Genomic DNA, 17,333 nt, shown 5'->3' on the forward strand with positions numbered 1-17,333 from the left:
GAGGCAGAGGTTGCAGCGAGCCGAGACTGTGCCACTGCACTCCAGCCTGGGTGGCAGAGCAAAACTCTGTCTCGGAAAAAAAAAAAAGTTGTATTCAGTATCATAATTACTGTTGCCCTGAGTGGTGTGCAATGGCACAGTCATGGCTCACTGCAGCCTCAATCTCCTGGGCCCAAGTGATCCTCCCACTTCAGCCTCCCACATAGCTGGGACTACAGATGCAGACACCATGCCCAGCTACCTTATTATTATTATTATTGAGACAGAGTTTCGCTCGTTGCCCAGGCTGGAGTGCAATGGTGCGATCTCGCCTCACTGCAACCTCCGCCTCCTGGGTTCAGGCAATTCTCCTGCCTCAGCCTCCCGAGTAGCTAAGATTATAGGCATGTGCCACCACGCCCGGCTAATTTTATATTTTTAGTAGAGACAGGGTTTCTTCATGTTGGTCAGGCTGGTCTCAAACTCCCAATGTCAAGTGATCCACCTGCCTCCCAAAGTGCTGGGATTACAGGCACGAGCCACCACGCCCGGTCAACTTATTTATTTTTTAAAATTTCTAGTACAGACAAGGTCTTGCTATGTTGCCCAGGCTGGTCTCAAACTCCTGCCTCAAGCAATCCTCCTGCTTTAGCCTCCCAAAGTGCTAGGATTACAGGTGTGAGCCACTGAGCCCAGCTAGAGATAATTTAAAGTATATGGGAGAATAGGTGCAGATTATACACAAATATTATGTCATTTTATATAAGGGACTTAAGCATCCTCAGAAGGGAATCCCATGATGATCCAAGAGGGTTCCTGGACCCAGCGCCCCGCAGACATCTAGGGATGACTGCTGCTACCTAACACATCAGACAGGCTTAGTGGTGCGAAGCAGCTGCCATTTTGTTTTGCTCTAAAGTTTGTGGGTTTGTGGGCCAGGAATTTGGGAAGGGCCTGGCTAGGCAGTTCTCGCTTGGGGTCTCTCATGTCAATGCAGTCTGATGTCGCCTGGGGTTGGAGTCATCTGAAAGACTCAGTTGGACTCACGGTGTAAGACAGCTCCCTCCCATGGCTGGCAGCTGGTGTTGGCTGTTAGCTGAGAGCTCAGCTGGGGGTGCTGTAGATCAGAGCGACTCCACCTGGCCTCTCCAGCTTCACAACAGTCTCAGGGCAGTCGGACTTCTTACATGGGGCTGGCTTACCCCAGAGCAAGTGTCCTGAGAAAAGCAGATGAAAACTGCATGGCCTTTTATTACTTATCCACCCAACTTTACTAAGAGAAGCAGTCATAGCCTTCTAGAATCAGGGAGAGGGATATAGATACTATCTCCCAGTGGAAAGAGTGCCAAAGAATGTTGGCGCCACGTTTGAAACCATCACAGATGACATCTCAGAAATGGTCTCTCTGTGCTAACTGGGACCTCAGAGGTTACAGGCCCTGGAGCACACCAATAGAACCTAGGCTAGCATCCATGGTGCAGATTCAAAGACAGGGCCAGAGAGCACGGAGCCTGGCCCACCCTGCCTATCAGTGACAGTGAAGGCCACAGACAGCAAAGGTCTCCTGGAGGGAGGGGCCAAGTCAGTAGTGTGTGCTGAGCAAGAAGCAGGCTTGTGAGCTTGGGCAACACAGCAAGACCCCATCTCCACAAAAAGCATTTTACAAAATTTGCTGGTGGTATGTGCCTGTAGCTACTCGGGAGGCTGAGGCAGGAGAATCACTTGAACTCAGGAGGTGGAGGTTGCAGTGAGCCAAGATCATAACACTGCACTCCAGCCTGGGCGACAGAGCAAGACTGTCTTAAAAAAAAAAAAAGAAAGAAAGAAAGAAAAAGAAAACAAACAAACAAAAAAAAACATTTGCTCAGTGCAGTGGCTTACACCTGTAGTCACAGCACTTTGGGAGGCTAAGGCAGGTGGATCACTTGATCCCAAAAGTTCGAGACCAGCCTGGGCAACGTGGTGAAACCCCATCTCTACAAAAAAGTAGACAGGTGTGGTGATGCATGCCTGTAGTCCCAGCCAGTTGGGAGGCTGAGGCGGGAGGATTGCTTGAGCCCAGGAGTTTGAGGCTGCAGTGAGCCGAGATTGTGCCACTGTACTCCAGCCTGGGCAACAGAGTGAGACCCTGTATCAAAAAAAAAAAAAAAAGGCCTGTTGGGGTGAGGGGGCTGGAAACCTACACCTGGGCTCTCAGGTTCAAAAGAAACTAAGCTGCAGCCAATCATAGAAACCCGGCCAGGGCCGGGACTGTTCACAGCTATACTCCCAACAGCCTCTCAATAGAGATTTGTTGGCTGGGTGTGGTGGCTCACACCTGTAATCCCAGCACTTTTGGAGGCCAAGGCAGGCGGATCACCTGAGGTTGGGAGTTCGAGACCAGCCTGACCAACATGGAGAAAACCCATCTCTACTAAAAATGCAAAATCAGCTGGGCATGGTGGTGCCTGTAATCCCAGCTACTCGGGAGGCTGAGGCAGGAGAATCGCTTGAACCCAGGAGGCAGAGGTTGCAGTCAGCCAAGATCACTCCATTGCACTCCAGCCTAGGCAATAAGAGTGAAATTCTGTCTTAAAAAAAAAAAAAAAAAGTAAATAGAGCTTTGTTTACTGAATGAGAAGTGGGGCATGTTGGGCAGGGGTTGGGATCTGCCCTGACCCCTGCCCCTTGCTCCTTGCTCCTCTCTGCCTTGCCTCCACACAGGGTAGCTGCCAAGGTGGCAAATGCCCAGCCCCTTGCCCACTCCAGGGGCCCGCCCAGACCCTTGGGCACTTCCTGAGCAGCAGGACACATCCTGCCCTTTGTGCCCATGAAAGGAGGCAGCTTATCAGAGGGGAAAGGACACTCTGTTCAGGCCTGGCCATCTGCCTGGGCTGGAAGAGCCATGTCTAGGAGCTGGTAAGCACAGCAGACCTGGGTGGAAGGGCCTGGGGACAGCAGACGATTGAGGCTCCGTGCCCCAGGCCAGGCCAGGACCCCAGCCTCTCTCAGGATCCACGCAGCCCCTGTACTCCTTTCCACCATCCTATCTTCTCTCCATTCCCTTCCTACCTCTCTGACTCCTAGTAGAGTTTTTCACTCACTCCATTCATTCAAGCACTATTTAAGGAATATTTTATGTTTGATTTTTGTTTGAGACAGGGTCTTGGTATGTTGCCTAGGCTGGTCTTGCTCAAGTGATCCTCTGGTCTCAGCCTCCCAAATAGCTGGGACTACATGAGTGAGCTACCATGCCTGGCTCTGTTTAAGGAATACTTTATATATGCTAGGCAGCTGGGCTCACAGCAGCGAACAAAACAGGCAACAATGCCTGCCTTCATGAAACTTACATTTCACTTAAATATATAATATGTTAGATGATGAAAGTGACCTCAGAAAAGATAAAGCAGGGCAAGATAGGCTGGGCATGGTGGCTCACGCTGTAATCCCAGCACTTTGTGGGGCGAAGGTGGGCAGATCACTTGAAGCCAGGAGTTCAAGACCAGTCTGGCCAGCATGGAGACCAGCCTGGCCAACATGGTGAAATGCTGTCTCTACTAAAAATACAAAAATTAGCTGTTGAAAAATTAAAAAATCACCTTGTTGCCCAGGCTGTTCTCAATTTCCTGGGCTCAAGTGATCCACCCACCTTGGCCTCCCAAAGTGCTGGGACTGATTGCAAGTGTGAACCGCGGCACCCAGTGCCTTTTTTTTTTTTTAACATTGTGTGGTTTAGAGATACCCCCTTAGAAAGTGATAGCTGAGCAGAAGCCTCAGGAGGTGAGGTAGTGAATCACATAGACTCCCAGAGGCAACATCTCCAAGGCAGAGGGAACAGCAAAGGCAAAGGCCCTGAGGCAGGGTAAGCTGGGTGTGGGCAAGGAACAGCAAAGAACCCAGGGTGTGACTGGGCACAGTGGCTCACACCTGTAATTCTAGCATTTTGGGAGGCTGAGGCAGGTGGATCATCTGAGGTTAGGAGTTCGAGACCAGCCTTGCTGATATGGTGAAATCCCAGCTCCACTAACAATACAAAAATTAGCCAAGCATGGTGGCATATGCCTGTAGTCCCAGCTACTTGGGAGGCTGAAGCAGGAGAATTGTTTGAACCCAGGAGGTGGAGGCGGAACCCAGTAGCCGAGATCCTGCCACTGCACTCCAGCCTGGGCAACAGAGCAAGTGAGACTCCATCTCAAAAAAAAAAAAAAATTCCCAGGGTGGACAGAGCACGTAGAACAAGAAGGAGAGCAAGAGGAGATGGGGTCGTAGACGTAGGGAGAGCCAGATGCCAGGGGCTTTATCAGCCCTTGAAGGACTGGGGCAATGTGGAGTCAGTGCAGGAGTCTGGACAGAGGCCTGATGCTTTAAAATCACGGTAGTTCAGGGACATAGTGCTTACTATGTGTCAGTCTTTTTCCTAGGCACTGAATATGCATTCAACCACTTAATCCTCCCAATACCTTTATTAAAGATGAGGAAAGCCTGGTGCAGTGGCTCATGCCTATAATCCGAGCACTTTGGAAGGCCGAGGCGGGCGGATCACCTGAAGTTGGAAGTTCAAAACCAGCCTGACCAACATGGAGAAACCCCATTTCTACTAAAAACAAATACAAAATTAGCCGGGCATGGTGGCGCATGCCTGTAGTCCCAGCTACTCAGGAGGCTGAGGCAGGAGAATCTCTTGAACCCAGGAGGCAGAGGTTGCAGTGAGCTGAGATTGCACCATTACACTCCAGCCTGGGCAACAATGGCGAAACTCCATCTAAAAAAAAAATTAATAAATAATAAAAAAATAAAGGTGAGGAAACCGGCTGGGCGCAGTGGCTCACACCTGTAATCCCAGCACTTTGGGAGGCTGAGGCAGGAAGATCACCTGAGGTTGGGAGTTAGATGGAGAAACCCCATCTCTACTAAAAATACAAAACTAGCTGGATGTGGCAGTGCATGCCTGTAATCCCAGCTACTTGAGAGGCTGAGGCAGGAGAATCACTTGAACCTGGGAGGCAGAGGTTGCAGTGAGCCAAGATCACACCATTGCACTCCAGCCTGGGTGACAAGAGCGAAATTCCATCTAAAAAAAAAAAAATGAGGAAACCGATGTGCAAAGAGGTTGAGTGACTTGCTCAGGGTTGTTACACGGCTAAAATACAGAAGAGGCAGGCCTCAGCGTGGCTCCGAGAGTTCAGGCTGAGATGTGCTCCATTTCCCTCCATCCTGGAGGCAATTCTCTGGGTTTTCCTCTAGGGCAGGGTTTCTCACCCTCAGCGCTGCTGACACTTCAGGCCAGATCATTCCTTGTCATGGGGGCTGTCCCGTGCATTGTAGGACATTTAGCAGCGTCTCTGGTCTCTGCCCACTCGATGCCAGTAGCACTCCCCGAGTTGTGACATCACTATCACCTCCAGGTGGTGCTAAATGTTTCAGGGCAGGGGTAAAATTGCCCCCAGTTGAGAACCACTTCTCCTCTGTTTTCCGGTCCACTCCACCTGCCACTGTCCCAGCTCAGGTTCACTTCTCTCTCACTGCGACCATTGTGAAGGCCTCCACATTAGCTCCTGCCCCATCACTGTACATCTTACCAGGCCACTCTCCCAGGTCTCCAGCCCTGGCTCCCATTGCCCTGAGGATGAACACCAAGCTGCTTAAGTTGGCTTGTAAGGCCCTATATAATCCAGCCCCTGCCTGCTTCTCCAGCTCTCACTCACCCTTATTTTTAAGCCTCCTTTTGCAAGCCACCCTCTCCTCATTCAGTCTAGTGCCATATATTGAACCTGATACCATGCTGGACACTGCAGACAATGGAAACAAAGCTCCCCCGAAACCCCCGCCCGTACCCCCAGGTCTTGCCTTTATGCTGTGTTTGCCTCCCGTGGGGAGAGCAAGTAAACACGTGCAGTGAATCCTGTTAGCCCTAAAACCAGGGAGCTGTGACGAAACCAGGGCTGGAGCAGGTGCCATGGCTGAGCTGTACAGGATGGGTATGGGTTATAGAGGAGGAGACAAGAAGAGAGCCAACAGCACCCTGGCAGTGGTGGGGCAGATGCAGTGAGAGGATGGAAGGCTAGGGCGGTGATTTAGGGCTCCAGCAAAGGCAGTGAGAGTGGGGGTGTTGAGTGGGATAGATGGTGGAGAGAAAATGAGCTAAACATAAATGGGTGGGCTGGGTGCAGTGGCTCAGGCCTGTAATCCCAGCACTGTGGGAGGCCAAGGAGGGCGGATCACCTGAGGTCAGGCATTCGAGACCAGCCTGGCCAACATGGTGAAACTCCATCTCTACTAAAAATACAAAAATTAGCCAGGCGTGCTAACACAGTGAAATCCCGTTTCTACTAAAAAAAAATACAAAAAATTAACCGGGTGTGGTGGTGCGTGCCTGTAGTCCCAGCTACTCAGGAGGCTGAGGCAGGAGAATTGCTTGAACCTGGGAGGCAGAGGTTGCAGTGAACCGAAAAAGCGCCACTGCACTCCAGCCTGGCAACTCTCAAAAAAAAAAAAAAAAAAAATTAGCCAGGCATGGTGGTGGGCGCCTGTAATCCCAGCTACTCGGGAGGCTGAGAGAGGAGAATCGCTTGAACCCAGAGGCAGAGGTTGCAGTAAGCCGGGATCGCGCCACTGCACTTCAGCCTGGGCCACAGAGAGGGACTCCATCTCAATAAAATAAAATAAAATAGTGGACTAAACAAGGAGGCCCAGGGCGGTAGAGGAGTCCAAATGGTTCCTACTTGGTCAGGAAGGTGGAAAGTGGGGTCATGGTGCAGACTGGACACTTTCCAATCACAGACTGTTTGCCTGGCAGGCATACCCTCTCATTATTTCACCTGTCAACTTCCTCCTCCTGATGCAAACCCAAATCACAAATGGTGACTTCTCCTGGAAGCCTTCTGGATTCCTCCCTGCTGGCATTGCTTGCTTCCTTCTCTGCACTCTCCAAGCTATACTACAGCAACATCATCATCTGGTTAACTGCGCGGGTCTGTTCCGGCCCTCCCACCACTGACTGACTTTCTGGAGGCCAGGGAGCTTTCTTCAGCACAAGAGGCCCCGCGCTCCGCCGCCGGTCGACCGCTGAGGGCGAGGCCAGAAGGAACGGAAATGTGGCACGGTTCGGCAGTTCTCAGAGGCCCGCGCCTGCCCAAGTACGCACGCTCCGCTGGAGCCTGGGGTGGCCGGGCAGTCTTGGCCCAGACTTGTTTGCTGCCCTTCGGTGCACACAGGCACTGCGGTGCCAACCTCCTGGTTCCGCCCTCCCCCGGCAGGCGCCCACGCGTGACCTCGGGCGCCCACAGGCCTTCGACTCTTCCTGGACTCCAGGTCCCAGGCCACCCCGCTCCACCATGCGGATGATGAAGACAAAGTCCCCCGCAAGTCCCTCATGTGGGGCAAGGGGGAGGTACCACCTGGGGCGGGGCCTGGCTCCCCACTGAGCAGAGGTGTTGGCCAAGGCGCTCCCCCTAGTGGTAAGTACCCCCTGGTTCTCCCTCACAACCTCTGTAGTAAGTCACAGCCAGACGACCCCGCCCCACGTCTGCGGCAGCCTGGGAACCTGCCTCCCTGTTTCAGGCCCCGCCCCCTACAGCCTTCCCTCCTCGGCAGCCCAGGGAGCTTTAAAAATGCAAACCACATCACATCTCTCCACACTGGATCCGAGAATCCCAAGCCTGGTACGGTGGCGCGCGCCTGCGGTCCTCGCTGAGGCGGGAGGATCGCTTGAGCCCAGGAGTGGAGGCTGCAGTGAGCTGTCATCGCGCCACTGCACTCCAGCCCAAGCGACAGAGAAAAAGAGAAAGAAACAAACCTCTAAACCCCGATCAGCAAAGCACATCATCTCCACAGATCCTTTCTGACCTCACCTCCTGTTCCACTCCCTCCCACTTATGCCCTTCCAGCTGCACGAATCCCTTTCCTCAAACCCACCAGGCCTGCTCCCGCCTCAGGGCGACGCACTTGCTGTGCCTGTGGCTGCCCTTCCCCCGGAAGGCTCCCTCCCTGGCTTCCAGCACATGACCTCCTTAGCAAGGCCTCCCCATCCCTCTGTGATAGCCCCCCCACTATCCAGTCTCAGCTTTCTTCATAGCACCTGTCACCCTGGCATATCTGTTTATTGTTTGTCTCACTAGCGATAATGTAAGCCCCCCAAAGTGGAGGTTGTGTATGTCTTGTTCACTGCTCTATTCCCCATTGCCTGGAACAGGACTAGCATGTAGTAGATGCTTCATAAAAATTGTTCCATGGATTCTTTTTTTTAAGATGGAGTTTGACTTTTGTTGCCCAGGTTGGAGTGTAATGGCACCATCTCGGCTCACTGCAACCTCCGCCTCCCAGGTTCAAGTGATTCTCCTGCCTCAGCCTCCCCAGTAGCTGGGATTACAGGCGCCCACCACCATGCCCAGTTAATTTATTTGTATTTTTAGTAGAGATGGGGTTTCATCATTTTGACCAGGCGGGTCTTGAACTCCTGACCTCAGGTGATCCACCTGCCATGGCCCCCCAAAGTGCTGGATTGCAGGCGTAAGCCACTGTGCCCGGCCCCATGGATTCTTTGAGAATCTTCTATGAGCCAAGCAGCTCTTCATTCAGCTCACATGAGAAGCCTATGATTCACCCATTGCATAGATGTGGAGATTGAGATTCAGAGAGAGATGAGACTTGTCCGCTGTCATATGAGCTTGCTGTAGTGGGAGCCGGGTTTCAACCCAGCTGAGTCTCTCTCCCTCTGCCTCTCTGCTTTCCAACTCATCTCCTAGTTGAGAAGGGGGACAAAATATCTGATTTTGCCCTCACTTCACCCTAGTATAGGCAAGGCTGACACCCAGTGACCCCAGACAGGGCCTGAGGCACCATCTCCCTGGGAGGTCTTGGCCAGGGGGCCACAGGAGGGGGATCATACAGTCTCCTGAGGTGGGCAGGCCCACCTTTGGACCTGCCCACATTTTCCTGGGGTCACCCACCCTGACCCCCAGCTCCTAAACGATCCAACCCACTGCGTTCCTTTCAGCCACCCCTGAGTCCCTAAACTCTCTGAGAATGGACCTGGGTGCCTCTGCTTTTGCCTTCATCCCACCTGAGATACAGTGAGAGAGACAGAGACACGGGGAGACATGGGGAGACAGTGACAGAGACAGAAACACACACACAGAGACACACTTACCAACAGAGAGAGACCAGGAGAGTGACAGAGACTTGGCAAGTCCCTTTGCAACGCTCCAAACCTCATGGACCCAATCAGGGCCACTGCCAGCCCATTGCCCATTTTGAGCAAGTTAGGAAAGGCACCCACCAGGGGAATGCTACCCGTCCCAGGGCCCGGCGAGTGAGTGCGATGGGCTGGGCTTCAGTCCCGCTGGCCCTTCGGCCGAGTGAGTGTGCTGGTGCAGGAGGGTCCGTGGAAGCGTCCCCAGATGTCTCTATGCCAGGGGGAGAAGGCAATGCTGCAATGCTCCCCAGTCCTTGGGCCCAGCCCACAGGCCTGCCCCTGCAGTGTTCTCTGAGACCTTTCAGGAACGCTTGGGCTCTCACCATTGTGGCCTTGACCGGAGCCCAGCCCTGCACACTCACCCACGGGCCCTTCCCCCACAGCAGGTCCTTGGGTCACCTCTGCCTTCACCACTCAGAAATGTCAAGCCAAGCCCTTCCACAGAAACCAGCCCAGGCTGCTGTGTGGTTGGGAAGAGGCCCTCAGGCCTGTTCCAGCACAGACCCCCGCCTGCTCCAGAGACAGCACCAGCAAACCACACCACACTTCCCAGCCTCACAGACCCCCGCAGTTCAGAGGAATCCCAGGAGCGGACGAGAAGGTGCCATGGGCCTCACTGGACAGACAGGGAAAATGAGGAACAGAGAGGAACGGTGACCAGCCCAGGGTCCCACACCCCGAACCAAGGTTTCTGCCCCCCTCCGCCCCTCCCTCCCGCATCCAGGTGCTCCCAGGGAAGCCCTGCAAGGCCCCACGCTTCCCAACAGAGAACACTCTGGGAGGAAATGATTAACAGGGCAATTAGGGCACAGGTGAGTCATCTGGTCACAAGGCCGCCTCCTGGCTGACTCAGGGGGACAGTCCAGATGGGCCCTTCCACCCAGCCCCAGCTCAGGGTCTGAGTCAAGGACTCCATGGGATCTGGCCAGGAAGCCCAGGAGAAAGCCCTCAGCCCTCTCCAGGCTCCACCCACGCCCTGCAGGCTGGGGGACAGAAGCAGGGACTCCCACCTTCACTAGGCTGGCCTGGGTCAGGGCAGGGGACCAGGCTGCTCCAGTTTCTGCCTCCCCACGCTAAGTCTGTGGCCACAGGGCCGGCCATCCAACCAACAGCTGTTGTTATTAATCACAGCGATTACTAAGAATGGCCATGATGTTCTGATATTGAACTTCAGCTCTGCAACAGGCCTCAGGCTAGACACAGTGGGGATCCATGGGGACCATGAGACAAGCTTCCATGGAGAGCAGTCATGTTGAAAAGAGTTGGGGACAGTGAGCTCTTTTTCTCATACATCTGCTGAAGGGCCTCAGAGCCTGGACCCAGGCAGAGAGGAAGGAACGGGGACCCCACAGGGAAGCCAGCAGGACCGTCTGGTGAACAGCACCTCCTGGTGTCCAAACTAGGCCTGGCCCTGCTGCCCATCTCATCTCTGGGAAGCCAGGTGTGTCCGTCTCCGTCCCCAGCTTGTAAGGGCCTGTCATTAGGCACCCCACCCCAAGCCCACCCTTACTTTTGAGATTAGGCAACACTGGCACCAGGGACCCCTGGCCTACCCAGGCCGGCCCTCCCGAGGCAGATCCCCTGTCCCAGGGCCTCTTTCCTGGCTTTGTCCTTGGGCTGGCTGGGCAGGAACTTCCTGCGAGAGAATTCCCGGATCCTCCCTAGGAGGCTACGGCACGGCCTGGGAACTTAGGGAGGGAGGGAAGTCAGGGGCACCCCTCCTAACAGGGGCAGGGCTTGTGGATGGCAGGGTCCCCTGGCACTCTGGGCCCTGGGTCCTTCACCAGCCCCAGGTCAGGCCAGCCAGACCTCCTGCCCTCTCGGCTCAGATGCCCTGCTGCAGCCCCTCCACTCTGCAGCAGGGCAGCCCTAGCAGCCCCCTGGGCATAGACTGGGGACTAGATCAAGGCCTCAGATAGACTGGGCTTGCTCCAGGGTTGAAGATTGAGGGGCGGGGTCCCAAGACAGCTAACAATGAGGCCAAAGTCAAAGTAGATTTTTATTTTTATTTTTATTTTTTTTTTGAGACGGAGTCTCGCTCTGTCGCCCGGGCTGGAGTGCAGTGGCCTGACCTCAGCTCACTACAAGCTCCGCCTCCCAGGTTCACGCCATTCTCCTGCCTCAGCCTCCCGGGTAGCTGGGACTACAGGCGCCCACCACCTCGCCTGGCTAGTTTTTTGTATTTTTTAGTAGAGACGGGGTTTCACCGTGTTAGCCAGGATGGTCTCGATCTCCTGACCTCGTGATCCGCCCGTCTCGGCCTCCCAAAGTGCTGGGATTACAGGCTTGAGCCACTGCGCCCGGCCGTAGATTTTTATTAATAACGTCACAGGCCCGAGTTGGCTGGGTGGGATAGAATTTGGGGCAGACCCGTCCTACAGACACATGGACGCTGTCTCAAGACCCGCTGGCCACAGGGGCTCCGTAGATGTACCCTAAGAAGAGAGATACCCCCAGGTACTAGCTCCGGGGATCTGGGCAGGGCAGACTCGGGGCCAGCACCGGCTTCAGTAAGGAGGCCAGTTTCCCATCTCATCCTCCTCAAGAAGCAGGCACTGGGGGACAGAAATGGGTGAAGGAAGATGCCTCAGTCTTCTCTGTACCCCATAACCTTTCCCCTGCCCCCAAGAGACAAGCACCCGAGGACACCTTTCTCCCACTTCCCCTCAGCAGGCACAGCTCCATCAACCCTGAGCCACCTCCCTGCCACACAATGGAGAATCCCTTCTCCCTCCAACTTGGGGGGTTCCTTGGAAGCCCCAGGAGTCAGCACCGCAGCCAGTCCCTCCCCTCCCTCACCTCTGGACCCCACCCCAAGGGGGGTCTGCGCTCTCCCATCAAGCCCAAGGTGGCGCCGCTGCTGCCTCCATGCCCCTCCCTAGGTGCCCAGCATTCCCCAAAGGCTGGGGGGGCAGCCTCCTTCCTGCTCAGCACAGTGTCCCTGAGGGCAGTAAGGGGAGATAGGAATGGTGATGAGGACAGGACCTTTGAAACACTGGAGACAGATATTCTTAAGGCAACTGTCCCCAAAGTGAGGACTGGGCTGAGCCCTTACTTGCCACCACCCAGAAATGACCCAGGCCTCTCAGCATTACTCAGGCCTCTCAGCATTACTCAGGCAACCCCAGGACTGTGACTCCTGGGACAGGGCAGGCTGGCTGGGGAGGGGATGGGAAGAAGGGGGAGGGACCAGTGAGGGCAGATCCCAAGATTCAAACCCTTCCATGTGAAAAGACAAAGTGAGGGGCTCTGCCACGTGCTGACAGCCTATGTGGCTGTGGATGAGGTGACACAGGGGCTTCCTGTGACATGGGCATGCAGGCGGGCTTGGGGCAATCAGAAGGATGCCCCTCAATGCCCAGCAGGCAGGCTTTTCTTTTTGTTTGAGATAGGGTCTTGCTCTGTTGCCCAGGCTGGAGTGCAGTGGCATTCTCATAGCTCACTGCAGCCTCAACTGCCTGGGCTCAAGTGATCCTCCCACCTCAGTCTCCCAAGTAGCTGGGACCACATGTGCATGCCACCATGCCTGGTTAATTTTTGTATTTTTTGTAGAGACAAGGTTTTGCCATATTGCCCAGGCTTTTCTCAAACTCCTGAGCTCAAGCAATCCGCCCACCTCGGCCTCCCAAAGCACTGGGATTATAGATGTGAGCCACCACACCCAGCCCCAGGTGGCATGTCTTTCTGATAGGCACTGCTCCAAAGTGAATCGCACTGTGCTAAGCCCCCACAAGGGAGTGCCTTTGCAGCTTACAGCTGCACACGCATCATCTCAGGAGGTCCTTGCAACAGTCCCCCTTCATGGGTAAAGAAACTGAGGCCTCAACATAGCAAGCTAATGCCAGACTAAAACCTCTGGCCTCCAAACCCCATGCCCTTTCCTTTTGTAAGCTACACAGACTGTCAGGGCAAATGTCCACTGAATAAAAGAATGAGATGATGAATGGATGGAAATTAACCAAAAAGGTCATCGACACATTTTCAACAGATCCATCAACATGCACTCAGAGAAGCTGAGACAGGTCTAACCTTTAAAGGCCGATGTCAAGGACAGGGAGCAGCAGGATGGTACTCCGTCTGACCCAGTGGGGTCACTCCCCTGAGCCTATGTGTGTTTGGAGTGGACAAGAATGGGAAAGAGATTAGAAAAACAGCAGCATCATGTGAATTACAGATGCACAGGAAAGCCTCACAGCCTGTTTAGACAAATTCACTCATGTTACAGATGAGGAAACTGAGGCTCAGAAAGAGGAAGGGACTTGCCCAAGGCCACACAGCAAATGAATAGCAAAGTTGAGACCAAAAAAATGGACATTGTGACTGTGAGTCAAGTGAGAAACAGAGAGACTGATGGAGGAGAGAGAGAGAGAGAGAGAGTGTGTGTGTGTGTGTGTTTATGTGCATGCTGCGTGCACTCACTCGGGGGGCCAGGGTCCTGAATTCAGAAATACTACCACCAAGAAGGCATTATGCCTACCCTACCCAGGCAGTGGGGCTGGCGCCAGGGCCCAGGGTGCAGAGGGGATGGTAAGCCTCCAACCCCACCTTCTCCAGGCAGGGGCTGGTGGTCTGGCACAGGCCAAGCGTACCTGGCCATCCACAATGCCTGCCTCCACCAGGGTGATCACTGGCCGGGTAGCAGCTCTCAGCCCTCTTGGCTGCCTAGCTTCCAGAGGCAAGACTCTTGCTGCATTCCCAGAAGCTTCTTCAACTCCGACTCCAGGAAACCTGAGAGTCAGAGAGATGGCAGGGGACAGGGAGATGGCAGAGGACAGGCAGAAGTAGAGTGGAGCAGCCTGCTGGGAACCCAAGGACGCGGAAGTGCAACCGCCCCCTGAGCCTCATCCCAGCTCTGTGTGATTCCAGCTCACCCTCAGTCACAACCCTTTCTTATTCCAGGAGTGCAGTCAGCCAGGCACCACCGCTCCTTCGCCCTGCCTTCCCCAGGAAGCTCACTTTGAGGGCCTCCTCCGGCAGCGGCAGCATGAGAGCCTGCGTCTTCACCCGCTGGGGACAGCATGTGAGGAGCGGGTATCTGCCCCCACCACCAACTGACTCAAGAGCCTGGATCTGGAACCCAAACTGCCTGCAGTCAAGTTCCAGCTCTGCCCATCACTAGCTGTGTGACATAGGACAAGTTCTCACTGTGAACTGGAGGTGGCAATAGGACCTACCTCAGAGTCGTAATGCAGTATTTTATGAAAAGTGCTTAAAGAGGGTCTGCCCCATTAATGGCTATGTAAATGTGAACCACGATTTTCATCATATTATGTATGCTATCACCACTAACCCAACTGCTGTCCACGTCTGGGCTGCCTGGGGCCCTACTGGGAGAGAGGACCCTCTGGGGCTCTGTCACAGCAGTGCATGATGGGAAAACCAGGGATGGAGGCAGCCACTGAAGGCATTAGAAACCTCTGGGCTGGGGGAAAGGGTGCTGCTTGAGTAGTACCACCCCCTCAAACCCTGAGGAAGACCCTAGCTACACCTAGTGTGGCCTCGAGCCCAGCCACACGCTGCTCCCCGGGCTCAGGTGGTCATCTTAGGTCCTCTGGTACCATCTGGTGGTACCTGCTGGTATTGCACCCCTGAGCCACCGGCCAAAGTGAGGCTTCCTGGGCCTGGGGCGACGTGGGAGGGGAGGGGCGAAGCCCTTATGCACTGTGTCTGTGGATCTGAAAGTCTTGTGCAGTGGTGACTGGAGGGCAACAATGCCTGGGACACAGAGCTTGAATGAGCTATCCTCTTCCTTCATTTTCTCTTCCTCGCTTTTCTCCTCACTTGGCAAACCTTTTTGGAGAGGAGTCCAGCCGGTCTCTGAGCAGGTGAGGGAGCCCAGGACCCCAGGCCTGCAGCCCTACCCCACCCCTAGGCAAGACAGGAAGCAGGAGGGAACATGTCCCAAAAGGTTAAGAAAGGAGCACTTCCAGTCCCAGGCCACATAGTCTGGGGCCCAGCCTGATGTGGGAAAGGCCCCAACCCATGCCTCATGCCCCCATCACCCACAGACCTTGGCCATGGCCGAGTTTTGAAGCTCCTTGTACCAGCTGTGGAAGTGGTTCCAGGGAGTAGCCTCCACCTTGGAAGAGGCCAACACGAGGTCTCCTGTGAATGGGGTGGTGGTCCTGACAGGCCGGCCGCAAGTGGGATGCTCCAGGCCTCAGAGGGCAGGCACACGGTCGGGGGGCCGAGTTGTGGGTGGGGTTGCCATGTTTTCTTTAGCAAATGCCTACTGTGTGCCACACACCGTTCTGGGTGTTTTACAGAGTATCTCAGTTCATCCTTGCACTTCCTTCAAGGATAGGTACTATTATATTCCCACTTTAAAGACGAGGAAACAGACGCAGAGAGGTGGAATAAGCTGGCGCCCATCACACAGCTCAGCATGTTAGAACTGGCATTTGAACCCAGGCGGTCTGACTCCAGCAGTCCCTCAAAATGTGTCCCGTGTCCTGCCAGGCCCGCACCCCTGAGATGTTCTACAAGAAGAGGGTCCATATCCGGCGCTTCCCCTATGCCTGTGGCCACCACACTTACCTTCAAGCAGATACTCCTTCTCCCTGGTGGAGGCCTCAGGGCTGACCTCACAGGACCCCGTGACTCTCTGGAGGTATTATTCCTTCAACTTCAGGATCTGGATAAAGTGGCTCCTAATCCCAAAGCACAGTCAGGTGAGGGAGGCAGGTGGGGCTCAGCGGTGTGGCAGAGATCCCCTAAACCTCCCCCAAGGCTCACCCACAGGTCGCCGGCCCTCTCCAGCCTTCCTCTCCAATCAACCCCCTGCTCTGCCATCTGGGGTTCTCCTCATACAGGGGGATTATCACTCTCGAAAGTAGGGTGATGAGGGGGTGGGGAACAGAGAGAGAGGTGGGTCCCTGTCCTCACAGGGGATGGCTGCCAGGCCTGCAGAAGGAGCTGGGAGCAACAGGACCCCCCGCACTCCGGGCCCTGGTACATTCCCTTTCTACTCCCTAGCCCGTCCCCTTTTATGTCTGGTATCCCCCATCCACAACCCCTCACTTGTGGGAGGACCCCATCTCTGCCTCCTCCCCAACCCAAACCCCCATCTCCAGCCCCCTCCCAACCGGATGCTTCTGTCCGTTGGCTACATCCATATCTCCCTGTCCTTCCCCACCAGGTGCCCTGTCCCAGGCCCTTACCCATCCAGGGCCTCCCTCCCCAGACCCTCCCCAGAATGGGTCCCCCATCTTAAGTCCATGCCCTTCCCCCATCTCATGTCCAGGCCTCTTCCCAGTACCTCTGTCCCAGGCCTTGCCCACCTGGGTGTCCCCCCAGTTCCAGCCCCTCACCTGTCTGAGGCCCCTGTTTTCACGGTGGTGTCCCCTGCTGGCTCCTTCCTCTCCTCAGGCAGGTTGCCCGACATCTCCTGGCTTGCTATGGGCGGGACTGACTTCACCTCTCCACCCCAGGCCTTCTTGCTCTTGCGGGTGTAGGTCCCCATACCCCCCATGCCCAGCTTTGAGGATGCTGCCGTGACAGCTGTGAGAAGCCCCTGGGTACGGCCACAGAGAAGGCGTGGGGCGGCAAGGCAGATGGTCCCAGCCCCCTCCCCGCCTTACATCCCGCTCGGCTCATCATCAGGGAAATGGCACCCTGGTCTGGCAAGGGGTGTGCCTGGGCTCCCGCCAGGGCTGTGTCAGAGCTCCTTGGACTGTCCTTGCTCCCAACAAGGGAACGGAAAAAGTGGAACATGGAGGAGCACCCCGAAATTCGTGATTGGGGCTTCGGAGCTGGGGCCTCAATCCTGATAAGGTCCCTAACTCAGATCCTGTAGCAGCCACCCTAGGACCAACTGCTTAAGAACAGGAGGAGTTTTCAGATTAAAACCTCCAGTTGAAACTTCCTGGAATTCTGGAAGGCAAAGATGGGGGAGGACGGGGGGTTGGGGTAGATTAGTTGGAGGTAGAGGGGGCAGGAGTTTGATGAAACAGGGAAGGAGGTGTAGGGGGGAGGCACGGGGTTTGGGGGGCAGGAGGTGGAGACTTGGGAGAAGAAGATGTGAGAGCCCCAGGAAGCTTGGCAGGGAGCGAACAGGGAGAAGCGGGGAGGGAACTGAACCCTGAGGGCAGGGGGCTGTCAAGGACTGCACATACCTCTGTCCTTCTTGGGTTTGTTCTGTCCTCAAGAACACTCCCAGCAGCCAGACAGTATCTGTCTTCCC

The 17,333-nt window shown here is 55.0% G+C and overlaps 1 protein-coding gene across 1 annotated transcript; it reads left to right on the forward strand.

Moving 5' to 3' along the window:
• Positions 1–5,914: 5,914 nt before the first annotated feature.
• Positions 5,915–12,960, forward strand: LOC105514271 (putative uncharacterized protein encoded by LINC00336). The gene is given in 4 exon segments (XM_011945527.1): positions 5,915–5,989; positions 6,975–7,344; positions 7,347–7,415; positions 12,704–12,960. Coding segments are annotated over 4 exon segments (771 nt in total).
• Positions 12,961–17,333: the final 4,373 nt, after the last annotated feature.

This window comes from Colobus angolensis, unplaced genomic scaffold (assembly GCF_000951035.1).
Source record: "Colobus angolensis palliatus isolate OR3802 unplaced genomic scaffold, Cang.pa_1.0 Scaffold24, whole genome shotgun sequence".
NCBI classification, from domain to species: Eukaryota; Metazoa; Chordata; class Mammalia; order Primates; family Cercopithecidae; genus Colobus; species Colobus angolensis.